General features: G+C 47.6%; 1 protein-coding gene across 1 annotated transcript in view; it reads right to left on the bottom strand.

Annotated features, from left to right (window-relative positions):
• Positions 1-27,280, bottom strand: part of Ksr2 (kinase suppressor of ras 2) — a 350,333-nt gene extending 323,053 nt beyond the window's left edge. The window contains exon 1 of the mRNA XM_021729336.3: positions 26,213-27,280. Within this exon, the coding sequence (XP_021585011.1) occupies positions 26,213-26,392 (180 nt within the window). The 5' untranslated portion in view covers positions 26,393-27,280. The remainder of the gene's footprint in view (positions 1-26,212) is intronic.
• Between the last annotated feature and the right edge of the window lie 282 nt (positions 27,281-27,562).

A 27,562-nucleotide genomic window follows, 5' to 3' on the forward strand; every position in this document is an offset into this window, starting at 1 on the left:
TAGATGGCCACTAACAGGCTGTGTGACTCTGTGTAACTGCTGCCCATCTCTGAGCCTCAACTCCCTCATCTACAAGAGGGAGATGTTAATACTAACCACTGCTGTGGGAATGAAGTGCAAGTGATACAAACTCTCATTGCCATGCCTAGCACATAATACATGCTCATTAAAGGAGAACAAGTAAATCCCCTCAGATCCAGCTCACCTAGCCCTGTTTTTCCATCACAGATAACGATCTAATGCATCCACAAGAGGATGCAGAGCTAGTCAAGCGGTTTACATCTTTCAAAATGAAAAGCAGTCATCGGTAAATAGTAAATGTTCTTCTTACAAAAATAAATGCAAATCCCTGGACGGTTTCGCAAATGCATGTTTGTGTGACAGCTATTTATGGAGACTGTATACTTTTATCTGCCTCGAATTTGATGCACTAAAATGTAAACAAAGTATGATGAAGAATCTAATAGAAGCAGTCCCCAGACAGAAGCCAGGGCTCCTTCCCAAGCTCTCTGGCAGGCATGTTGACGTGGTATATTTAGGCTGTTAATCACACCGAGAAGCGTTCCCACCTAGCCCAAGACAGGGCAAACCCAGCAAGTCTCAAATTAGCAACATCCCACAAAAAAATCTCACCAGCCCATCTAATGCAAATGCTGTGACTTCTCAGAGAGATTCTGTGGGAGATTCTCTGGCACAGGATTAAAAAAGTTCGCGGCTGGAGATCAGCTCTCAGGACGACATCATGAACCGCCTGATGTGTGTCTATGTGGCTGAGAAAAGTTCTCAGCTCTCAGCCATCCACTGCGGGTAAAGGGAAGCATGGATTCGTGGAGTTCCCTACTCAAAGAAAATGCAGGTAGGTCATCTGGCAGGGGACAAGGGTCATACATAAAGCCCTCGGGAACCCTGACATCAGCTGGACTTCATAGGAGAGATCACTGAAGACCCGGAATGGGAAGGCTGGTGAGGTCTCATGCTATTCTACCAGCTCAGCGCTCTATGGATAAAGATCTCCATCTCCAAAGAATGGGAACACTTCTAAACCACCGAAAATGAACAGAGGAGGCTCCGGGAACAGGGTCTCTTCCCCGTGGAGCTGCCCATCAGTGGAGAAAGGAGAAGTAAGAAAAGAACGAGGTAGATCCCACACAGCCCGTCTGCAAGCGGCTGCAGATTATTCCAAGCGCAGATCTGTCTGCACACCCAAACGTCTCTGCAGCCCCCCATCAAAACTCAGGAGGTCGACACCGTCACCGGAGGACCCAAGGCACCCTGTCGGCAACTGAGGCCAAACAAGGTGCCGCAATAGGACTCGTGCAGCTGACGGCCCCGAATGGAAGACCGCGGGTGTAGGAGCCTCAGGTCTCCAAACAGAAACGCGCCCACCCAGGCTGCGCAGGGGACGCGGTGGGGACAACCGGATGAGAGGCTGGTAGGAATTACGATTAGGAACCTGATCCCCCCAGGTTCAATTTTCATCTTCTCAGGGTTCGGGCAATTTTATACAATAGAGCTACCAGGAATAGTGAGAGTCAAGCGCCAAGAAAATCTACGAGGGCTGCAGTCGGAGCTCAGCAGTGGAGCACGCGGCCCGGGCGTGGGAGCGCTGGGTTGGATTCTCAGCACCACATATGAAAAAGCGAAATAAAGGTCCATCAATAACTAAAAAAAAAAAAAAAAAAAAAATTGTAAAAAATAAAATAAAATCTAAAAGCACAATGAACAAACAACTAAATTGAAATAGAACTGAACAGGGATGCTCTACTTTAGATTTTGGGAGTGTATACAGTAGTCTACCCTTCCTGTAGGAAAGCAGATAATATTATTAATATATTTGCCTATATGCATTTGTATATATACATACACTTAGATATTTGCTTTTGGGGGGGCAGGGGGGTACTGGAAATTGAACCTACAGGCGCTTTACCACTGAGCCACATCCTCAGCCCTTTTTATATTTTATTTTCAGACAGGATCTTGCTAATAAGTTGCTTAAGATCTCAATAAAGTGCTGAGGAATTTGCAATCCTCCTGCCTCAGCCTCCTGAGTCCCGAGGATTACAGGCATACGCTGTGACTACAACATTTGTTTCTTTAAAAAAAATAATAATTTTTTTTTAGTTGTCAATGGACACAAAACCTTTATTTTATTTTTATTCATTTAGTTTTATGTGGTGCTGAGGATCAAATCCAGTGCCTCACCCGTGCTAGGCAAATGTTCTACCACCAAGCCACAATATTTTTTTTTTAACAAAGGTTAAAACTTAAGTAAAATTTAAGAACTGAAATAAATAAAACTATCTGTATACCAAGTTAGTGATATAATTATGCGTGGAAAAAAAATAAATTTTTGTGTGATTCTGGTAGAATACAATTCTAATGGCCAAAATCAGCTGCCCTCCCCACACAAGAAAAAATAAAACTTGATTATATTCAGTATTCTTTTTAACAGTCACTATAAGAAAAGATATTTTGAAACATAATAAATATTTACATTAATTTAGTTAGAAAGCAAGATTCCACTTTAAAAGAGATACAAATACAACATCAAAAAGTTAAGTAAAACCAGGTAACCTTCTAAGTTATTTCATTAAGAAGCATCCTAATGAATTCTTTCTCGGTCTAAAAAACACACAGATGTTTTCTAATCCTGTCTACTGAAATGATAACCCAGTAGCAGTGGTCACCCCTAATCTCCCCTGTGGCTTTCAAGTGTCATTTTTCTCTAAAAGGAAGGAGGACTTGTTCAAGACCGATTCCCGGGTGGGGGATGACACAGCGCTGGGTGTCCGGTGTCAGGCCCTGAGAAGCCAACTCGAGACAACGCCATCCCGTCCAGAGAACCTGAAGGCATCTTGGGGCAGCTCCCACTGCCTAAGTGGGACCCCTGGAGCCTCCAGAGGAGAAAGGGCTACAAAGGATGGAGACATGCCAAATAATTGTCTCTGATTCATGAATTGATCAGAATCTTCTTAAAAATCACTATCTGCAGAATTTGCCAGGGTACCAAGTCATTATTGGAAAAACTTGTAAATAAAGGGAAAAAAGTAGCATGTAACGCAGCTTTCCATAAAAGAAACGGATTTCAAGGTGACCCTAAAGGGAATAAGCAAAAATTTTTTTTTTTATAAAATAACCCTAGCTCATGATGGAGCAGGCATGACGGGATGACGAAGCAGCGATGCCGTCCCCAACGGATCATAGGTGCCAGTGGGCTCTGGTCACAACGGGTAGATCAGGGCGATCACACCTGATCCCTGAGGTCTCACTGTGGGACCCCAGGCTCTTCCTCTTTCTTAGCATCATGAAATGTGTGACAAACCAAAATGAGAATCACTGAAAGAATGACATCCAGGTGTTGTCCACTTCTTGGAGTGGTCACTAAGATATACAGAGCATCACCTGCGAAGTGTTCTTGCAAAGGGAAAATTTAAAACCTGTGCCTTGTCGAACATCTCTACCGTATCTCAAGAAACATGGAGAACAGAGGAACAAGTTACACCACACACCAAGGATGCATGAAAACAGCACAGGACGAAGAAGTAACGAGGAAAAAACGTCAAAGAAGAAACCATGAAGATCAAGACACCTGGAATCCCGGCAGCTTGGGAGGCTGAGGCAGGAGGATTGCAAGTTCAAGGCCAGTCTCAGTAACTTCGAGAGGCCCTGTCTCAAAATTTAAAAAATAAAAAGGGCCAGGAATGTCGCTCAGTGGTTAGGCACTCCTGGTTCAATTCCCAGTACCAAAAAAATAAAATTAAAAAATAAAAATAAAGAATTTAAGAGACACATAAGCTCCTGTGGTTTGGAGCTTAGGTTGTGTCCCAAAGGTCGATATGACAAAGGCTTGTTTCCTAGTGTAGCCCTATTGGGAGGTGGTGGTACCTTTAAGAGGCGGAGCCTAGTGGGAAAACTTTAGGTCATTGGGGCTGTGCTATTGAAGGAGACTGTAGGACCCCGGTCTCTTCCCTCTTTCCTCTTTTTTCCACTCCCCAGCTCATTCCACAGTGCACTTCCCACCATCACTGCCCAGCGCTCCCATCAGAGGCCTAAAAGCAGTGGGTCTACCTGATCGTGGACTGGAACCTCTAAAACCATGAGCCAAACTATACCTTTTCTCTTTATAATTTGATTAAACCAAGTATTTGTTGTAGTGACAGAAAGCTGACTGATACATAAACCCAAAACAACATCAGATCCTCGAATGAACCTTGATTCAGACAAAGTAATTTCAATAAGCCATTTTTAAAACATCTGGAGATATTTGAACACTGGTATTAAATGGTATTAAGAAATCAGCGGGGGCTGGGTTGTGGCTCAGTGGTAGAGCACTTGCCTAGCATGTGTGAGGCACTGGGTTCGATTCTCAGCACAGCATAGAAATAAATGAATAAAATAAAGGTCCATCATAGTCTAAAAAAAATTAACAAAAAAAGAAATTAGGGCTGGAGATGTAGCTCGGTTGGTAAAGTGCTTGCCTTCCACGCACGAGGCCATGGGTTCAATCCCTAGCACCACAGAAAAAAAGAAATCAATGTTTTGCCAGCTGCAGTGGTGCATGCAAATAAAATAAGCAAGGCCCTAGGTTCAATCCCTAGTACTGGAAAAAAACTCAATCTCTTTAACTCCTTCTCTACCTCTCTGCAAAGAAAAGATTTCCAAGTATACCATCGGTTCAGGAGGCTGAGACAGGAGGATTGCGAGTTCAAAGCCAGCCTCAGCAACAGCAAGATGCTAAGCAACTCAGTGAGATCCTGTCTCTAAATAAAATACAAAATAGGGCTGGGGATGGGGCTCAGTAGTGGAGTGCCCCTGAGTTCAATCCCCGCTACTAAAAAAAAGAAAGAAAGAAAAAGAAATTAATGTTTTTAATGTATAAGCTGTGGGCATATTATTTTTAAAGGCCTTACCCTTTTAAGAAGCACTCTGAAGTACTCAGAGATAAGTCTTCCATCTCAAGGTTGTGCATCAAAATACTCTGACACACTGCACACTCGTGCACTCACACATGTGCACACGCAGGCACACATAGGTGGGGTGCAAACAGTATGACAGGATTAGCAAAAAGTTGGCTGTGGCTGAATCTGGTGATAAGTACATGAAAGCTCCTTATACCATTTTTTTCTTTTCTATTTAAATTTCCCATTTAAAAAAAAAAAAACTTGAAAAATAAATGATCACCCTGGGCACAGGGCCACCTGCCTGTAATCCCAGTGATTCTGGAGGCTGAGGCAGGAGGATGGTAAGTTCAAGGCCAGCCTCAGCAACGGAGCCAGACCTTGACTCAAAATAAAAATTAAAAAGGGGCTGGGGGTGTGACTCCGTGGCAGAGCATCCCTGATTTCAATAATACTGCCCCCCCAGCTCAAAAAAAAAATACTCAAAAAAAAAATATCACATATATATATTAATATATATGAGTGTGTGTGTGTATACATCTCCTACTCTTTAAAGGGGAAGATAGGTAACGTTGATTGTTTTTAATCAATTAAAGAGCTGTGCCTGGTGTTTCAATACATTGTCGTATTTCACATGACGATAACAGCAGCAGTAGCTGTCAATATCATGACTTTCTGTGTGTCTGATATAAGGCTGAGCATTCCCCATGCACTATCCTGCTGAATCCTGAGAGGTCAGTCCTGGTAGTGTCTGAGATGGAAAAACTGCACACACAGTTGCTCAGAGATGCACAGCTCACTAGCAGTCAATCTGAGATCTGCAAGGACTGATTCCCGTGTGTGTGTGTGTGTGTGTGTGTGTGTGTGTGTGTCCGTTTGTCTGTCTGTCCATGCAAGACACTATCCAGGTAGATTTTTTTCAGAAACAAAGTGAGGGCCACCTGTGGATCTCTTTCACGTAGATCTAGAAACGAACAACACAGGAAAGAGAAGGGCCAGCTCCCTCCCCGTCTGGGCCTTGGTGAAGCAGGCAGAGCTTGACCAGCCCGATTTGTTTTCCGCTACAGAAGCAGAAGCCCTGGTAACTTGTTGACAGCGAAGCTTTGCGAGTGGAACATTGTGTGCAAAGCAGCCCCAAGGACGCCCAAAGCTCCCTGATTCCTAATTAGCATCTCTCCATTAAAAATCTCAGGCAGGCTGAGAGGCGGAAGAGCAAGGCCTGTCAGACAGGTGATCCTGAGGCTCTCAAATGCTGCCTCCACAGGGTGGGGCTAGCTGTGTGTCCTTAGGAGAATTACTTGATATCTCTGTGCCTCAGTTTTACCATGGGTCAGATGTGCTCTAGCCTGCCAGGGTTCTCATGTGGATGAAATATGATAACGTAGGACAAGTGCATAGCACAGTCCCTGCTCACCGTGGCCACCCCATAACAAGGCTGACCGTTGGTGGGTAATGATTTCCTCACTACTGCCTTATTAAAATGCAAGACGGGACCACGCCTTTCCCAGGTACCCACTAAACAAGGTAAATTCCCCACTTTGGAGTATACAATTAGCACCTGAAAAGTCATTCTTCCCCTCCTTTTGCTCCTTATTTTATTTTATTGTAGTAAAGTATATTTAACAGGAAGCACGCCATTCTGAACCCACAACTTGGTGTCAGTCAATTGTCCCACCCACAGAACCTCCCCATCATCCCCAGTGGAAACCCTGGACCCACTGAACAGTATCTCCTCCAGCCAATGGCACGACCATGCTACCCTCTGTCCCTGTGAATGTGATCTCGCTAGGTGTTCCCTACAAGAGGACTCAACAGCACATGTTCTTCTGTGTCCGGCTACTTAACTTGGTGCAATGTCTGCAAGGTCCCTCTGGGGTGTAGCGTGTGCCCTTCCTGAGTCCATCAGTGTTCACCACAGCATTATTCACAGTAGTTAAAAGGCGAGCCAACCCAAGTATCCAGCAGCAGATGAGAAACAAGATGTGACACGGTCACACCAGGGAATATTACTCAGCCATAAAAAGGAATGAAGCGTGGATACCTGCTACCACACGGGCCAACCTAGGAAACATTACAATAACTGAAGGAAGCGAAGCACAAAGAATAAATAATTTATGAATCCACTTCTATAAGGTTCCTGAACAGGCAAATCCATAAAGACAGAAAGTAGAACATAGGTTACGGGTGATGGGGCAGGAAGGACGCGGACGATTTTTAATGGGTCCTGAGTCTCCTTTAAAGATAATGAAAAACTATGGATGAGGATACGATGATCATCAAACACTGGGATCGCAGTTAATGTCACTAACGTGCACATGGACAGCTCAATGATAATGACACCGTGACAGATATCATGTATATTTTACCACAAATGGGGTAACCGAGGTGGGGGTAACCGAACTCAAGGACACTCGACCCCTGAGCTCCACCCCCAGCCCTATTTTGTATTTTATTTAGACAGGGTCTCACTGAGTTGCTTAGGGCCTCACTTTTGCTGAGGCTGGCTTTGAACTCACGATCCTCCTGCCTCAGCCTCCCAAGAGGCTGGGATTTCGGGCATGCGCCTTAGTGTCCAGCAATAAACATCATTTTTAACGGAGTCAGCGATACTGCACAGAAATCACCAGATCGTAGTGAAATGCGATCCTTCGGGTCTGGGCTGGGTTCCGAGAAGCGGGGTTTCTGACCAGTTCCCAGGGGTCCCCACGGCGCACACCTAGGGTAGCCGGTGCCCGGCTGAGCACCAGGCTCCTGGAAAGCGCAGGGTGAAGGCCGGCTCTGTTGACGGAGGAGCCCTGAAGTGGATCCGGCCTTTGAAAGCGGGTCGCCTTCCTGTCGCCTTCCGCGGGTGAGTGCTCACTTCGAGTAGCACGAGGGTAGAGAATCTCTAGCCTCACCTTCCCACCAAAATAATGGAGAGTTGAAAACTGCTCAGGCCCATCGAGGTTCAAGACTGAGCCCTGCTCTTCTGCCCTAAGGAACCAGTCTCCCAGGCACAAGTTCCAAATGGCAGGAACGAGTCAGCCAGAAAATTTCCAAATAGCACCGAGAAGCTGATTTGGAAAACCAAACTCGGATGGTTTCCAGACCAGCCCGATCCATTGCTATGGATTCACTGTAACTGAGGGGCTGACATTTACCGAGGGCCAGTCACCGGCCAGACACCGAGCTGGGCACTGCGCTCACATCGTCTAACCCTGTGGCGGTGTTATGAGGTCATGAATGATGAACGTCCTGGCTCCAGCTAGACCAGAAACACTGTGATCGAAAACCTGAGTGCATCTTAAAATGACAGTTCAAAACGGGGACGTTGAAAGGTGGACATATGGGCCCAGGAAGCACAGGACAGTCAAATTCAAAACTTCAAACTTAAAGTCACTGTTGTGGCTCGGTTCTGAAATGTCCCCAAAGGTCCAGATGCGAAAAGCTGGGTTGCCGGCCTGTGGCTCCACAGGTTGGCGGAACTTTTAGGAGGCGTGGGGCCAAAGGGAAAGAAGTTAGGGTGTTGGGGGTGACCTTAAAGTTAGGTGTTTATCATCAGATAAACAACCAATTGGTTCAGATATGGGGAGCCTAGATCCTTCCCCTTTCCCTCCACCCCCCGACCTCCTTCCTGGACGTCATGGTGTGAGCAGCTTTGATCCATCATTTTCTCCCCACGGAGATGTTCTGCCTCCCCACGGCCCCCGAAAGCCACAGGGGCCCAAAGATCACGGACTAGAACCATGAGCCCACAAAGAAACCTGTCTTTCCTGTCAAGTTGCTTTTCTCAGATATTTTGCCACAGCAACCAAAGAAACCAACAAAACCACCGTCAAAAATAAGAACACGGCGGAGCAGGGTGGCGCACACCCGCCATCCCAGCAACTTGGGAGGCTGAGGCAGGAGGATCCCGAGTTGGAGGCCAGCCTCAGCCAACCTAGCGACGCCCTCGGCAATTTAGTGAGACCCTGTCCTAAAATGAAAAAATACAAAAAGGCTGGGGTAACTCAGTTGGCAAAGTGCCCACAGGTTCGATCCCAGGTTTCAAGAACAAACAAAACGAACCAGAAGCTCACACACCTCTGATCTACAAACACCAGGGACGCCTACACATGGGGATGCTTCCCCACACTAGCATGAGGTGGCTGCAGGGGCTAGTCATAGTGATCTGCGGTGACTGCACATTTCCCGTGGTATGATCCCCTAGGGTTACCAGGTTTAGTGAATAAAAAGACACTCATGGTATGAACTTGCTTAGGCCCTGGGTTCGATTCCCAGCACTAGGGGTTGGTGGGGGGGCGGGGGACGACAATCATCAGATAAACAACCAGTCGGTTCAGTGCCCGTCTGTCCTGTGCAACAGATAGATCTAGGCACCCTTCCAGGGCAGGAGTGTTGGTCACTTATCTGAGCACCCTGTATTTCTCTGCACTCCTGGTTAGGGCGCAGGACAGACGGGACCTGCGGCTGCTGCAGTTTTTTTCTCCATCGAGGGACAGAAAGATGCTGTGAAGACTCAAGCCAGCTCAGGTTTATTCCTCTGCTCAGAACTCTCCAGTGTGCCTCATTCTCCTTCGTCAAAAATCTTCCCCCGGGTCCCCAAGTCCCTAGGGATCTGATCCCACTTCACTTCTCGACCTGACCTTTCACACTCCACTTGGGTCACACCCACTTCCTGGCTGTTCCTCAGAGACCTCAGGGCCTTTGCACAAGACACTGCCTCCTCCTGAAGCTTTTCTCCCCCAGACAGCCTCAGGGATGGCTCCCTCATCTCCCGATCTTTGAGTCTCTGCCGAGTACAGTGAGTAGGCACTTTTCCTGTTGTACTCATGGACGCGTCCCCAGCACCCAGAACCCTGCATAAGAGGTGGCAGGTGCTGGGTACTGAGAAATCGGGAGTTGGGATAAAGCTGACCCAAGGAAAGGGGAAAGGGGTCTGCGAAACCTTACAGTGTCAGGGAGACGAGACGAGACGGGCTCTTCCGCCCTCTGACCCCAGTCAGCTGGGCTCCGCTCACCCTCCCCGCCCTTGGCTCCTCCTTGGAGGAGACCTGTGGCCCCATCTTGGCAGACAACAAGCAGCAACCGGCTGGGGGGAAATGTGATTAGGCACCTATGAGCGAGTGGTCGGGGGGAGTCCTCCTCTTAATCTGAGTTCATTTAAGACTGCTCTCATTATGGTTAATCTGATCAAACAATGACCAGCCTCTCCGACCTGCAGCACGTGGCTGATGAATTTTTCATGACTGTAGAGACATCTTCTGCACCGCTGCGAAGAGCAAGCCCGGAGCAAGGGCTGTGCCTTCCTGGTCCTTGGCCTCTTTCCTCCTGCCCCACCCTCCGTGAGGTCCTGCCCACCTATTGTGGTAGTAGTACAGGGTGGCTTGTGCTGGCAGTGGTGTTAAGGGACCTGCCTCGCCCTTCAGGGACAATGCATTTCATGTTATGTTTTCAAATCGCACTGGAGAAGTGGATAGAAGAGATGAGGGAACGTCCTCCCATTTGGTAAATGAGACCGCCTTGTTTTCCTAGGATGAAGCAGAAGAAGATGCCAAGGGTCCCGGTTTCAAGAAAGCAAAAATAGTGGCATCCAATCCCTCCGCCTCCAAATATGCCCAAAGCACTCACCGCTCTAGCTGCACAGGGCTCCAGTTGGTCCCTGAATATCCCATGCCTCTCCTACCCCTGGGCCTTTGCACATACTGTAGCGCACACACACTCTCTCTCTCGCTCTCTCTCTCTCTCTCCCCCTCTCTGAAATATTCTCTCCTCCTCATCATCATTCTTCAGATTTAGCTTTTACCAAGTCCCTAGATCTACGAGGGAGGGTGTGCTGTGTTCCAGGATCTAGCAGGTACCCACCCTGCAACATATATCTGTTCATTGTAAGGTCCACAGGTTCTAGGCGACCCTTCTGTCACTTTTAAATGTCTGATGCATTTAACAGATGAAGGGACAAAGGGAGGCCAGCCTCAGCAAAAAATGAGGCCCTAAGCCACTCAGGGAGACCCTGATTCTAAATAAAATACAAAAGAGGGCTGGGAATGGGGCTCAGTGGTCGAGTGCCCCTGAGTTCAATCCTCGGTACCACCCCCCACCAAAAAAAGGGATAACATAATGAACTGTGCGGAGGACGATATGTTGTGATGCCCTGGGAATTACTTCAAAATAACCCAGAGAGCTTTGTCAGGGAGGAGGGGGTTGAGTGGCCACGATTTGATGATCACTGAATCTGTGTGGTGGCCACATCTGGAGGCTCCCTACTACCCACTGGACAGCCCCCTACTACCCACTGGCCACACTGGACAACTCGAGATGGGTCACCTGCTGTGCATTCACCCAGGACCACTGTGCCCCCCGCTGGGTAACCTGGCCCCACCCATCTTCCTCCCGTGGGCTTCCTACCTGACCCTGTGAACCCCAGAAACCAGGCAGCGTCCGCCGTGAAACTCACACCTCCTTCAGATGTCATTTGAGGAGGGAAATGGGTCATTTTTAAATTAGGTTTTCCTAGTCATCGGCATGATCTGGCACCAGGGATTGAACCCAGGGGCACTTAACCACCAAACCACATCCCCAGCCCTTTTTAATGTTGTTTTTATTCAGAGACAGGGTCTCCCCGAGTTGCTTAGGGCCTCGCTAAGTGGCCGAGGCTGGCTTTGAACTGGTGATCCTCCGGCCTCAGCCTCCCGAGCTGCCGGGATGACAGGCGTGCTTTGAGGCGCCTGGCAACTCTTATTTCAACCGACAGTGCGCCTCCTTAAAACCAAGCTCCAGAGTCAGCTCGCACACTGATCCACAGTCGCAGAAGGGACTGCACGTCCCAGGTTTCTCTGCCACACTTCCCCTCTCCCAGTTGTCACGCCTGAAGACACAAAGCCACGAGCCTGCCCCTTCGACCCTTGAGGGGGTTAAGAATGGACGCGCCCCCTCTGTAGGATCGTGGCACCGCAGATGAGCACGCGCCCTCACGAGACCGCAGGGAGTCCACTTCTAGGGCTATTTCTTTAGGAAACAAAGAAGAAGGCTTTACACAGGTTTTGTTTCCAAAGTGGTCACTAAGGCGGGCTCACGAGAGCCAAGAGCCAGGAATCATCTAACTCACTAAAGGGGGTTCGGTTACGCGGTGACTTTGTGCTGGAGTGTCACGCAGCCATGGGAAATGCTGCGTTCATAGTGGGCAGTGTCCTAAGTCAACTTTTAAAGGGAAAAGAGAAGACAGCAAGATACACATGATATAGTTGTGGCTACAGGTCACTCCACGTGACATCCGCCCCACAACACTCGTCACATGAGGAAAACCCTGTCCACCTCTGGAATGGAGCGTCATGATGCTCACGGGCAGGTGGTGGGATTCAGAGAGTGTTCATTTTTCTTTTTAATGATATGTTCTATTTTTTTCCATAGTAACACACTTTGCCTTATTGGCAATCAATGTCTTAAAATGACCATTTTCACCAGGCGCAGTGGTGCACACCTATAATCCTAGTGGCTTGGGAGGCTGAGGCAGGAGGATCGCAAGTTCAAAGCCAGCCTCGCAAGAGTGAGGCGCTAAGCCACTCAGTGAGACGCTGTCTCTAAATTAAATACAAAATAGGGCTGGGGATGTGGCTCAGTGGTCCAGTGCCCTGGAGTCCAATCCCCAGTACCAAAAGAAAAGAACACTTTCTCTATTTCTGAAGTTCTATGAAGAGTTTATAAGCAGGCACACATACAACCAACCAAGCCCCTGCAAGAGATCCAGGGAACTGTCACAGTATGGAGAGGGGCTTCTAGATTTTCAAGCTGCCTTCGTTTGTGGCAGAGCAAAAACAGTTCTCTCTCCAAGTGTCCCCATCCTCCTATCCAAATAAAGGCTCAAAGCAGTGTCATTCACAATAGCTATAAGATAGAAACAGCCCAAATGTCCATTAACAGAATGGATATATCTATGCAGTAGAATATTAGACAGCCATAAAAATGAATGAAGTATTGATCTATGCTACTAACATGGACAACCCTTGAAGGCATGATGCTGACTAATGATGCCATACATAAAACTCCACATACTGTACAATTTCATTTATATAAAATGCCAGAACATGTAAAACCACAGCGATTCATGGTAGACGGGGGATGCAATGCAGGGTAATTGGAATTGACTGTTTACAGGCATAAGGTGTCGCGTGTGTGTGTGTGTGTGTGTGTGTGTGTGTGTGTGTTTTGATAGAAATGTTCTGCAATTAGTAATGATGGTTGCAAAACACTAAGTGCATATGAAAAAACATTCAACTGTATACTTTAAATGTTCAAAATGATGAAGTTCACATTGATTTCTAACAACTTAAGCAAAAGGAAATCTAAAGTGGCTCTATTAGAATAAGAGAAAACCGGTTTCAGGGGAAGGGAAATGACCAGGGGTAACAAGAAACTCATGATAGAGGGTCAATTCACCAAGGAGACGGAACCATTCTCAAGGTGAGTACATGTAATAAAACAGCTCAAGGTCCACGAAGCAAAAACTAAGGAGGCTGGAAAGAGCCATGAACAAACCCAGGATACTGCAGAAGAGGTCGGCACCCCTCTCTACACCACCAATAAAACAAAGGGAGAAAAATGCATGCAAATTCAACAACTTAAATGAACTGTACCAATTCCGTGAAAGCCACAAGCTACCAAAATTCACCCAAGAATAAGTACACTGCATAAGCCAGGAGGTAAAGGATGTGGACCACGTCACCGACCGGCCGAGCGGGCATTCACAGAACACCACACCATCCACAGCAGAACTCATGCCCTTAAGAACACCCAGGAAGAGAAAAGAAATCAGGAGCAACAAATTTTAAACACGCTAAAGGATGTAACCACATAAAATGCGTTCACTGGTCATCACTGAAGTAGAAAATCCATAACAAAAAGATAACAGGAAAAACCCAAGCACTCGGAAGTTCCACACCTCTAAAAACCAAGTGCATCAAAGAGGATGAAATCAGAAAAATATTGCCAACCAAAGAACAATTAATGCGGCATGCAAAAATCTACAGGGTACAGCAAAAGTCCTCCCTAGAGGGAGATTGACGGCAAGAGATACTTAGATCAGAAAAGGAAAAAGTTCTCACATGAAGGATCTAAGCATCCACCTCAAGAAATAGAAAAAGGAGAGCAAGACAAACCCATAGCAAGCAGAATGGAAATAAGAATAGAAATCAATGAAATTGAAAACAGAAAAATGACAGAGAAAACAAAAGAAGCCAAAGTCCAGTTCTATGAAAAAAATAAATAAATGAGAATTATAATCTTCGACCAGACTGGCCAAAGGAAACACACACACACACACACACACACACACACTCACACACACACACACAACCAAAATCCGGGATCAAAGAGGAGACATCACTACGGAGCCCACAGACACGAAAAGGATGATAAAGAAATGCTACGAACAATTCTATGCATGTAAATTCAATAAGTTAAATGTACCAATTCCTTGAAAGCCACAAGCTACCAAAATTCACCCAAGAATAAATACATTGCATAAGTAATCCAAAACCATTCAAGAAATTTAATTTTTAGCTAAAAACCTTACACACATGCACGTGCGCACGCGCCCGCACACACACACGATTTCTAAGCCCAAATCATTTCACTGGTGAATTCCAACATGTAAAGAAGCAGAAACACCAATGTCACAGTAACTTCCAGAAAACAGAGGCACAGGGAACACTTCTCAACTCATTATTACGCTCAACATGAGGCCATCATCATAAGAAAGGAAAGCCCCGGATCAATATCCCTCATGGACATCAACACAAAAATCCTCCACCCAATACTGAAATGAACCGAACTTAAACCTCACACCATATACAACATTTGATCAAAGGTATTGCAGATCTACGTGTGAAAGATTTAAAAAAATGACATTTATGAGAAAATCATTGTGACCAACGATTATGGAAAATTCTTGTGCAGAATATCAAAAACGTGATCCTTTGGAGAAAAAAAAAATCAATTCAGACTTCATCAGATTTTAATTTCACTCTGCCAAAGACCCAGTTAGAAGAAAAAGGTAGTGCACAGAACAGGAGTGGGGATCAGCAAAGCACAAATCTGAGCATGGACTATATTCAGGACGTGTAAAGAACTCTCGAACCACGACAGTAAGGAGAGAAGCAATCCAATTTTTTTCAGATGGGCAAAGACTTGAACAGATACTTCATCAAAAAGGATATGTGGATGGGAAATGATCCTGTGAACTGTGTCTAACATCAGCCACTGGGAAAATGCAAATTAAAATCACTACACAGTTATTTAAATGGCTAAAAATTTTTAAAATGCCAATCAGAGCAAGTACTAGGGTGAGGACGTGCAGCAACTGGGCCTCTCATGCATCGCTTGGTGAAGAGACATCATGGTACCGTCTGGGAGAGTTTGCAGTATTTTATGAAATTGAACCTATACTTAACCTATGATCTACCCATTCCACTCCTAGGTATTGAGAAATTAAAACTTATGTTCATGCAAAAAAAAAAAAACCACACATGAATATTTATAGGCAGTTTGTCTATGACCACCAAAGAGCAGAAACAGACAATGGAAATAGCTAAATGGATATACACACTGTAGTCCATCCATACAATGGAAAACTACTCAGCCATCAAAAGGAATGGGGTAGCAGCGCAGTGGCACACGCCTGTACTCCCAGTGGCTCAGGAGGCTGAGACTGGAGGATCGAGAGTTCAAAGTCAGCCTCAACAAGTGCAAGGTGCTAAGCAACTCAGACCCTGTCTCTAAATAAAATACAAAATAGGAACAAATTAGAATTTTAAAAAATAAACAGCAAAAAATAAATAAATAGGGCTGAGGATGTAACTCAGTGGTCGAGGGCCCCCGAGTTCAATCCCCAGCACCCTCCCACGATACAAGTTTCAATGGGAGACTGTCAGGGTGTAGGGGGCACAGCCTTCTCTCGAGTGTCTACCTGGCAGGTAGAATAACATGCAAACTCTTCTTGATACCATTTCTCAGCCCAAGGAGAGACCAGCCTCATTCCCCACCCTCCAGAGAGTGGAATCCAAGAACGGAAGTCACCAGGGAGCAGATCCAGCTCAGCAGGACAATTCTAACCATCCAGGTCAAGAGGCCACCTTGTCACTTCACAAGGTGAGTCAGGTCAGAGGGAGAAAGCACACGCTGTGGGATCTCGCTCTGTACGCGGGATCTAAAAAAGTCAAAATCATAGTAACAGAGTAGAAGGGCTGGGGTCGGGGAAGGTGGAGGAAATGAAGATATTGGTCAAGGGCACGACCTTTTCAAACTCTCAGATGACTTCTGGGGATCTCACGGGCAACACGGTGACTTAGTTAGTGATCCTATACTGTCGACTCAAAACGCTGCTGAAAGTCGGTTGTGAACATTCTCATCCTACAGGATTATGTGTCACTCCATAGGTCAGATCATGTGGCACACCTTAAAGACATACAACCGTTACCTGTCAGTTACATCTCGGTAAAGCTGGAAAAGATTCAATTTCAATTTTTATTATTATTATTATTATTATTATTATTATTATTATTATTATTATTATTTTGAAAAGGCTGCTTTCTGGAAGGACTCAAATAGACATTTCTCCAAAGACAACCAAGAGTCCATAAGCACATGAGAAGACATAATTAACCACCACAGAAAACATAAATCAAACCCACAACGAGATACCGCTTCATACCCACAAGGATGGTGATCCGTTTTAAAAAATGGAAAATAACCAAAGTCATCAAGGATAGAGAGAACCTGGAACTTTTGGGGATTTCTGGTGGGGATGTAAAATGGGGCCGCCATTCTGGAAAACAACCCTGCGGTTCCTCAAAATATCAGAAATAAAATTACCACATGACCTGGCAATTTCCACTCCAAGGTTATATACCCCAAATGACAGAAGGGACCCAAACAGATACTCCTCCACCCATGTTCACGGCAGCATTTTCCACAGTAGCCAAAAGGTGGAAACCACCTAAAGATTTGTTGATGGATGAATGGATACAGAAGACTTGGAATATCCATACAACCATCTAGGATTCAGCCATAAAGATCAATGAAGGGCAGATACGTCGTAGAGCACAGAGGAACCTTGGAACTACTATACCACAAGAAGAAATACGCCAGACACAAAGGGACAAATGTGATGTGATTCCACTTAGGAGAGATGTCTAGAGGAGTCAAGTTCATAGAGACAGAGAGTAGAACAGAGATTATTACCATGTGCTGGGGTGGGAGGAGTCACTGTGTAATGGGTACAGAATCTCTGTTGGGGATGATGGGAAACTTCGAGAAGCTAGACAGCAGTGACGGTTGTGCAACACGCCAGGGTACTGTAACACGCCACTGTGCTGTAAACTTAAAACATGGTTTAAGTGGTAAGTTCTATGTACATCTGACCATAATAAAAAAAATCGATCTTTGACAATACTGCCTGGAAAGGTAGTGCTCAGCCCAAATGACCAAGATGAAGCTGGGCGATGGATGCAGGGAGGGGTGGGCAATCTCTGACAGGTTCCCCTACCTAAGGGACGTGCTTTCAGATATCACAGCCACTTTTCACCATGTACGCTGAAGACGAGTTCCCGAGCTGTAAGGCTCAGCCCCACAACTGGTAGGTTACTAGCCAACTTAACGCCTGAGGAGCACATGATTAAAGACCACAGCCTGCCAGACACCGAGGGGAGGTAAAACGTCTGTGGGCAAAGGCAAAGACCCAGACCTTATGTCAAGAATCTGCATCACTTACGACACCCACAACCCAATGGAGGTCTCACTGCCCCACAGAAGGGGCATGCTGTACTATAATGGTCCCAAGTCTCACACAATGGGGGCCCAGTTAATGTACATTGAATAAAGCATGACACACCCAAGAACGACTCCTCACCACCTGGTACTGCAGAACACATACTCCCCCACAGGGCTGAAACCACCTAACCTCCCTCATGCCGATCTGCAGGGCAGATGATCATCAAAAACACCAAGGCTAACCCATAACTAAGCATTTGCCATGTGTGGGGCACTCTGCTTGGCTCCTGAATGCATGATCCCATCTAATGACAACAACCCTGTATGAATGATTCCAGTTTTATGAGTAAGGAAACTGAGGCTCACAAGGAAGAGATTGAGGACAAAAGGTTCCTGAGCTTGTGGGTCCTGAACTACATTGGAATCTGCACAGTCCACTGCAGAGCCTGAGCCCTCTACTACTGGTCTAAACTGCTTCAAGCACTTTGCCAAGTTTTCAGGGACTTGGGCTATTATTTTTGAGTCTTCATTTCAGTTCTCTACTGGTCCAGGAAAATCGAACACACATCCCTCTTTGGAATGCATCCAGTGCTTTAATCAATGGCTGTCTAGTAATTCTAAGGGGAGCATCGACTTTCAGTCTTTATCAAAAAGAAGATTTTTTAGTGGTAAAATAGAAATCCTCTCAACATTCAAAATCCCATATGAATATATGGTATCCCACATGTATAATTAAAAATTTTCCAGTAGCCTCAAGGGAAAGAAAAAAAGAACAAGATGCAGGTGAAATTAACTTTAATTTATTTAACTTAATATATATAAAATATTACCATTTCAACACATCAAATATAAAAAAAATTATTAATGAAATATTTTCCATTCTTCCTGCTAAGACTTCAGAATCTAGCAAGTATTTGGCACTAACAGCCCATTTTGATTAGGACTCGATACATTTCAGTTGATCCACAGCCACCCGTGGTAGATGGCCACCATATTGTTAGTTCAGGTCTCAGGTGGTTCCCTCTCTCTGTCTCACCCTCCATCATATCTGTGAATGTCTACATTGTATCCATCGGTCCTATATTTCAATCCAATAATTGTTATCTATAGGAGTCACCAAAGGAACATTTTAGTACGATAATATTCCATGATTATGATTCTCATTAATCCCAAAACCATCACCTCTAATCACAACATCTACACATACCCGTATCTGCTTTCAGCTCTCTTCCTTCCCTTCCAGATCACACCAACCTCGGGGGAACCCACTCTCCATTCCTGGGGTCTGTGGTTGTCTTTCTATGACAGTCTTGGACAAATCAGCGACTCTAAGCCTCTTGCAAAACAGAAACAACCACAATTGTGGCCGAAACCCACTAGAGAGGATCCCAAGCATCACGGAAACCCTCAGAAGAAAGTCATTCTGCACTTACACTAGCTTCTCCTACTTTTGTCCCATTTCCCTTCCCATCCCTCAGCTTCCACCAGAAGCTCTGACCCAGAGCAGCCCACAGGAAACCTGTCCTCTCTTCCCAACAGCTGGGAAGCTGGGAGCCCAGAAAAATGACCAATTCCTGGTTGAGGGAAGACCCCAGTTTTCTGTCCGTCAGAAGTAAAAAAATAATAACAACAAATTCTCCACTCCAAAACTCTGAGAGGGCACTGAACCACTTGGATATTAACATTTGTCATTAACTCAGATTGTGAGACACCCCTTACACACCTGTGTGCGCACATATACACGCACAGACTCACACATCCTTTTATGAGAACAAGGCAGAAGGAAGGGGCCTAGTGTTCACCGGCGGGCCACTCTGGCAAGAGAACCAAGTGCTCCCTGGCATTTTTCAGGTCCTTTCCAAGAAGAACCAATAAAGCTCCCATGCTAGCCCTCTGCAGCCTACGTCCCTTCTCCTGAGCTCTCAGACGTCCAAACACAGTCAAAACTATAGACGTGCTGAGGCCATGGGAAGACGGACCCTTCCCCACCCTGCTGGCAAAAAGGCAACTTGGCAAAATCTATCAGGCACCCTGAAACACGCCCATCAATCCAGCAATCCCACTTCTAGGAACTGAAGGCCACAAGGATGTCCGCGACAGTATTGTTTACAATGGGAATTTATAAACACAAGCGCCCGATGGTAGTTTGGGTTACATATGGACCGTCCCTGTCACACTACACAGCCATTAAAAATAACACCTTAATGACATGAGAGCGCACACCTGGTGAAATTCACATCCCCAGCCTTCCTAAGGACCCCAGGCTTGCACATCCAACGGTCTACTTGACACGTGGAACCTCCTGATCAGGGCTCCATGGTCAGGCCCAACCCGGTTCACCCAAGTCTTCACATTTTAAACAATGGTTCCACCCTCCACGCGTCCTTAGGACACTCCCCAGGAATGCTCCTCAGTCCTTTATTTCCCTCCGCCTTCCCCACATCCAATTCACGAGCACCTCCCACACACACACCTGAACTTCTGAATCCTGACTCTGGGTTTACTCATTAACACGCTCTGGCCAACGGACAGGAGCAAAGCTGCAGGTGTTTGCAGACAGGGAGGTGAAAGAAGGGTTCATGCACCGGGATTTGACCTCCTCTGACACCGCTGCTGCCACCAGGTAAGAAACCTGGGCTGTCATGCTGGGGAGGCCCCCGGGAGGAGACCTGAGGCACCCTAGCCCTTAGACTCTCCAGCTCCCAGTCAAGCCACCAGATGAACATGATCACAAGAGGGACTCAGGCAAGGTGAACCAAAAGGGTCCAATTGCAAGCTCCCGAGCAAGGCAAGGATCGCTGCGCAAGCCACTAAGTTGGGGGGTGGCTGGTTCCGTAGCCACAGAAACCAATACAACAGTCAATCATTCCCTGTGGCAGAGACAAATTCTTCCTGGCCCCACAGCTGAACTTCCTTCCCCATCTTCCTTGCAGCGGAAGGACCCAACTCCAGCTCAGGATATGCACGCAGACCTGAGGAGGGCGACCTAGGGGAACGAGGCTCCTCAGAGGCTCTGTCTTCTCTGCACTTTCTTCCCCTTCTCAATGTCAGCAATGATAATGCTGCAGAATAGAGAAGAGCCCACCAGCAAGAACAGCCACACTGAACTGCTTTGTGAGCAAGAAAAAGCCTTCACCGTATGCGTCCATTACACAGTTGGGGGCTACTTGTTACAGGCTCAACTACAACTGTGCAGCTACGTCCACCAAGAAGAGAGGCTCATCTCCCCATCATCTGCACGCAGGCTGGCCACACGACTCACATCAACCCACAAAATGCGGTGGAAGCGACACTGTGTGACTTGTGAATCTCAAGACCCCGTGTGACGAGGGCTGTTTCTCTCTTGGAATGTAAGACAGAGACTCAGCCTATTCCACTGGTGAGGGCACGTGGAGGAAGGGGCTCAGCTGTCCCATCCCCCTGTCTTTCTGCCTCATGAGTGAGCCCAGGTCAGGCTGGCAGAAGAACCACCGGCTGAGCACAGTCCGCTGAACCCCAGAAAAGAAGATGCTGTCGTAGAGCTTCCCAAATGTAAGAAGTCTAGGGACGACATATCGCCCAGCAGCAGATAACTGACATGGAGCAGATGAAGAACTAAGGGTGGACAAAAGGGACTGCAAGACCCAATGCCCTTGCTGCAGCAGGACAGTCGACACTTACCCACCCAGACCCCAACTCCACTATGGCCCTCCTCTTGCAATGTGACCAAAGTGGAGTCTAGCAAAGGCCCACTCCATCTGGCCACCACCTTCCAGTGTGAGACCTTCCATTCTGAGCACACTGGTCTCACACTAGAAGGTGGTCAGCAAGCTACAGCCCAGGGAGCCCAATACAACCTACCACTTATTCTTTTTTTTTTTTAATCCTTTTTTTTTTTTGTAGTTGTAGATGGACAGGATGCCTTTATTTTATTTATTTATATGTGGTGCTGAGGATCGAACCCAGTGCCTCATGCATGCTAGGCAAGCGCTCTACCACTGAGCCCCAGCCCCAGCCCCAAACTACCATTTATTCTTAAAAGGCACAGAAACTAAGAATAGCTTTTATACTTTTAAATTACCAAAAAATAAAAATAATATTCATGCTCTGAATTATATCCAATCCGAATGTCTGGGTCCATCCATAAAGCTTTATTGGAAAACCGTTCCCCACGCCAACTCCGGGGATGATGTCTTCTGCGCGCTGGGATAGCAGAGCCGAGTAGCTGTGATGTGAAACTGTAGGGCTCCCGAAGCCTAAAATATTTATTTTTTTATTTTTTATTTTTTTGGCTTTCTACAGAAAAAAATCTGCCACCCCCCACTGCAGACTGTCATTAGACAAAACTTGAATGAGGTTTTGGCACCCCAAAACCTTTGAAGTCTTCTATCTCCTCTCAAAGGGATGAAATTGGTTGGTCTAACTCCCCCGTCCTCCCAAGAGTTAGAGACCCAAATCCATCGCCTATGACACGCCATCAGGTACCCTCCATTCTGAGCACACTGGTCTCTAAGCTTCACCACGAGGGAGGCAGGAGGATACCTTTATCGGGTTTACCGTTCCTTCGTGTCCAGCAAGCCCTCCCCTCTGCTGCCATCTCAACCCTTCCCATCCTTCCTTCCACTCCAAAACCCCATCCCCCAACCAAGAAGGCCTTCATAAAGGCTTTGCCAGATGTTACCCCAGGTATATCCTGTGGGAGAAAATTCCTGAGGGAAATCCTTAGAAAAGGAAAACATTGCAGGCTCATCCTCGCTTGGACGCACGACGCACATATAAGGCACATTAAAGGCTCTGAGAAGTCCCGCAGTGAAGATGTCTATTTCTCTCTGCTTAACTCAACCTTTCCCCAACCTTTCAGTCACTCAACCAGTTTTGTCCACAGAACATTTGTTGACTACCAGCCTCCGAGGCAGTCCCTGGAAGGTAGCATGTATTAAAGAATGAAAAGTGCTAGCATTCCACAGAATTAGGGTTCTCCAGAATCTACTTTGGAAATGCTAGCCAAATGCCTTCTCTTCTGTTCTCAGTTGTCCTCGTCCATGTCATCTGTCCTACACCACGTCACGCTCTCCATCATCATCCCCACGGTCACTGTTTATATAATACTTGCGGGCACCAGGTTCAAGTCAGTGCTAGAAAGCACTCAGAAGTACACTTAATCCTTGCAACCACTCCCCGAGGAACGGGATGTCATTCTGTGATGGCCATTTTGCCCAAAATGTTAAACTGTGCATCAAAATGTTTGAATTAGTAGCCTAAGATTTTAAAAAGCAGGAAGGCTACACAAAGCTCTAACCACAAAGCTCACAAATTTTCTTTCGTACCATGGACATTCTGGGTCAGCACTGCTGGCTGTCCACACGACGGCCATTCACACCCTCTCCTGTGCCCCACAGAACCTGATACTGTGTGGAGTCGAGGCAGGCGACCCCAGGCAACGGCCCGGGATGGTGTTCCCACTTTCCCACTCCCGGCCTCCCCTGCAGCTAAGGCTGGCCATTTGGCCCCATGCTGGCTGAGAAGACATAGCCAAGCATCCCCCGTGAGGGGGGGAAAAGCTGACCCGAGGAAGTCTTGATTTCCTGAAACCAGAAGGATAATAAGCCTGACACCCTGCCATACTCCGTGGGTCCTCCTCCTTCCTGCCATGAACCCAGATCTGACAGCTGAAAGCAGAGAAGTCATCTGGCCACCCTAGGGGAAAGGCCATGGGAATCCCCAAAGACATCAACCCCATTGAGCCCACACCAGCAGGCCATCTCCCCAGGCCTCTTCTAAAAGAGGGAAAAAAACGACATGCTTCCCCATGTTGTTGGGCTTTCCGTTCCATGAAGCCAAACACGCTCGTGGTGGGCCCACGCGCTGTCTCTCCTATCAACTGCCACTTAGACTTCCTGGTCATTTCACAGAGATAGGAGTCGCCTTGCCTCCCTCCCCACAAAGCGGGCTTCCTGAAGGCCAAGTCCATTCCACAGGAGTGTGTACATGTTACTAGATGCTGCTCACTATCAAGGTTTCCAGGGATGATCTATTCAGTTTCTTACTAACTTCCACGTCCGTGAGCAGGCAGTTTTTGCCATTAAATAGCAGAAACATGGCATCTATCTCCTAATGAAATAGGATTTATTAAACACTGAAATGCAGCCGGGTGCCATGGTGAACACCTGTCATCCCAGCGGCTCGGGAGGCGGAGACAGGAGGATGGAGAGTTCAAAGTCAGCCTCAGCAACAGTGAGGCGCTTCAGCAACTCAGTGAGCCCCTGTCTCTAAATAAAATACAAAACAGGGCTGGGGATGTGGCTCAGTAGTCAAGTGCCCCTGCATTCGATCCCCAGTACCACCATCACCCCCCCAAAAAAAAAGATAAAAAGTGATATGCAGAAATACTGTTCATTAAATGCAGATACCTGGGCCCACTCTCCTTTCCAACTAGAACTAGAATCTCCAGGGTTACCTGCTATGGATCTGCAGTTAATAAGTATCTTTGCATGACTTTGATATATGAAATTTGACATATGCTGGAGTAGAAAACTCTGTGGATCCATAAGTGAGGTTTGGTAGGACCTGATCCCCCGTCATCAGCCCCCCCAAACCCCCACACCCACCCACCAGCCCTAGAGAACTAAGAAGTCTAAATTGGCATAATTGCCCCAGAACAGTCCCTGGGCATGGTGGATAAAGTGGTCGACATGCTCAGTGACGTCCTGGGACCAGGAAACTACAAACAGATGCATTCCCTATAACTGCAAGCTCTCATCACCAACACACAAATGCCTCCATCCCCCAGCTGACAAGAAAAACCTCTCTGCAGGCTGGAAGCCGTGGAACTCAGTGCCCACCTCAACAATCACCACTGTGCAGGGAGTTACCAGAGGAGAGAGCACACTTAAAGAGAAAAAAACTCTGGAGAAACTTATGCAGTAAGGTAAAAATAAACTTGTGGTACTCCTGACTTCAGAGGAACAGATGAGACCTCAGGTGGCCTTCGGGGGCTATTGATTATTTACTGCATGCAATTCTGAACAGAATCTGCTCTGGGGCACTGTTGAGACAGAGCCTGGGCCAAAGCATCCCACACTTTCTTTTCCAGTAGCCAAGCCTTCTCTCTGGGGCTCTGAGAAAGGCAATACCTGAGCCTGGCTACACACTCCCCACTCCCCCAATATCCCTTGACATTTATCTTATTTCGTTTCTGAGGATCATGTTCCCAGATGACAGGTGCACGTAGACATGTGTCCTGGGGTAGCAAACATTACATTAAAACACACACTCCTCTTTAGAAAGGATGACCTCCTGCAGGTGAACATCCAGCCAAATTTAAAACCATGAAAGCAAAAACCACCACAACAACAACAACAAAAAAAAACTCACATTGAATTAGAGAGGACCCCTCACCCAGGCTAGAAGATCAGTAAGGACCCCAGAGTTCAGGCCTTAGTAACACAGAGAGGCTCCCAGGTGCAGCACACACCCACCCCATCAAAGGGGTACCCCACAGCCACCATCCTCAGCCCATGTCAGGAGTTCCCAAATTTAATCAAGTCACACGTACAATGGGCCATTTTGAGGGAAGGAAGTGAGCCAAATCTTTTTTGAATCATTTTCAACATTGTGGATGCCCAAAGATTTCATGGAAACCCAGGCTTTTTTTTTTTTTTTTTTTTTTTTTTGACTCCTGAAACCTTCTTCTGACCAAATGGCCTTCAGTGGGGGAGGGAGATTTTTTTTTTCTGCCATCTTCTTTGTAACTTTGCATCCCTCTCCTCCCCCATCCCATCCCTCAAAAAACTGCTTCAAACTCCCCCTCAAGTTCAGTTGGAAAGAATGTTACAACATGCCAAAGATAACTCCGCCTCCCGGACCCCTTTCACGCAGTCCCACCGAGATGGAAGAGTATTTTCCCACGCCACCTGTGCGTTCGGGTCCAGGGATTATTTTCTGTTTTACACATTGAAGGCCTGCAACAGCTCACTGCATCACAATGATCGTATTGGAAATGGATAGGTCGGTGGGGATTTATGTTTTTCCTGCATTTTGCTTCCTAACAGGAATATCACCGAGGAAATAAAAAATCTACGAAGCAAAAAGAGGCAGGAAAGGAGGCGAGGAGAAGAAGTCTAGATGTAGAGGCAGCCCCATTCTGTGAGCCCAAACCACCTTTTGACCACCTGCAGAATGCGCAAGGTCACGTGGGTTCTCTGCAGCTCCTTAACATATTACCCAGCACACAAGCCCCCGTGGCATATAAACAAATCCAGAAGCGGAAAAAAAGACAGAACTCCCTCCTCCAAGAGGAGGCAAATGATCATGGAACAGCCGCAACCGTAATAATAAATAACGAATAACAATTACTACTGCTACTACCACCACCCAGCCAAGCACACACAACAGCCGCACAGCGAGGGGACCTCCGGCGCAGGTTTGCAAGATAAATCACAGAACACCAATCTTGCCCACCTGGCCGACCCATCCCTCCCAACCCCCAATAAACACAATCAGAGGGGAAAGGGATGGTGGGAAGAAGAGGGGAAAGGCAGGATCGCTCCCACCCCACCCCCCCCACCCCCCGCCCCGTAGGCAACACCTACCTCCAGGGTCCGGATTTCTTTTTGTGTGAGGTCGTTGGAGGTAGCACATTTGGTCCTAAGCCCTTCCAGGTTGGAGATGCTCAAGTCTATCATGTTTTGTACCAACTCGCACTGCTGTAAGGCTTTTTGCAAACTCAGAGGTTGCTGCTCCTCGCTTTTCGTCATGTTTTCCTCATCCATCGCTTGCTCTGCAAAACCCCTTCCCCTCCTCCTCCTCCCAGAGAGAAAAAAGGGGGGAGGGAGTAGAGGCAGAGGCAGTCTACCCCCTACGCCTCTCCAACCACTGCGACTTCTCGACAATGTCTCATGAAGAAGAAACCCAACATCTCACACAGGGTTGAGGGGGTGGGGGTAGGAGGAGGGGACAAGAGACAAAATTTATTATTTTATTTTTTTGGTGGTGGTGGTGGGGGGGGGGTATCAGGCAGTCTCCATTAGAATGTCTCCTCTTTCTGAGTCTCTAGTCCCTGAAAAGGAGAGATGCCTTTTCTCAGAAGCAACCAGGTGATGTGATGCTGTCTATGCACTTGGGGAGGAGGAGGAAAAAGAGGAGGAGAAGGAGAAAGAGGAGGAGGGAGAAGAGGAGGAGGAGGAGGAGGAAAATAGCGCTCACTCTTTACACACCGGCTCCGTGAAGGACAAAATTATATATTTTTGGCTGGCTGGCTTTTATGTCAAAAAAAAGCGAGTTTGCCCCCCTCCCCGTTGCAGTGACACGGCATGGTCCACGGTTCCGAGTGCTTTAGCGCGTTCTCAAGATGCCGTCTGCACTGCTCCCGCGGCTGCGGCGGCTACTGCGGCTGGCTGCTGTCTCCTCCCCGCGCTGCTGCTGCTGCTGCTGCTGCCGCCGCCGGGCTCCGAGGGTGACGGCTGCTGCAATCGCTCCTGCCTCGCTCCACACCGACATCTTGCCTGTCAATCAAAGGGCGGGGGGAGCGAGCGAGCGCCGGCGAGGGATGGAGCGAGCGAGGGACCTGCGGGGAGCGGGTTGGTGGAGAGGCGCCGTGCGCGCAGCCGCCCCAGCCCGGGCCGGCGCGCCAGGGACCCGCGGGGGGCGGCGGCGGCGGAGCGCGCAGGCTCGCGCACCTGGCCGGGGAAGGGCCGCGGGCGGCGCGGGCAGGGGCGCGGGGGCGGGGCGTCCCGGGGCCGCGGAGCTCGCGTGGCCAAGTGACATTACTACGGGGCGCGCGAGCGAGCGAGCCGGGGAGCCGGGGGCGGGCGGGGCGCCGGGCAGCCCGGCTCCCGGGGGCGGCGGGGGTGGCGGGGAGGTGGCAGCGAGGGTGCCGGAGCGTGGAGGCTGGGCGGGGGGCGGGGAGAGGGATTGGGTGGCGGGGTGGGGGCGGGGGCCAC

The sequence above is a fragment of the Ictidomys tridecemlineatus genome, chromosome 2 (assembly GCF_052094955.1).
Source record: "Ictidomys tridecemlineatus isolate mIctTri1 chromosome 2, mIctTri1.hap1, whole genome shotgun sequence".
Lineage (NCBI taxonomy): Eukaryota > Metazoa > Chordata > Mammalia > Rodentia > Sciuridae > Ictidomys > Ictidomys tridecemlineatus.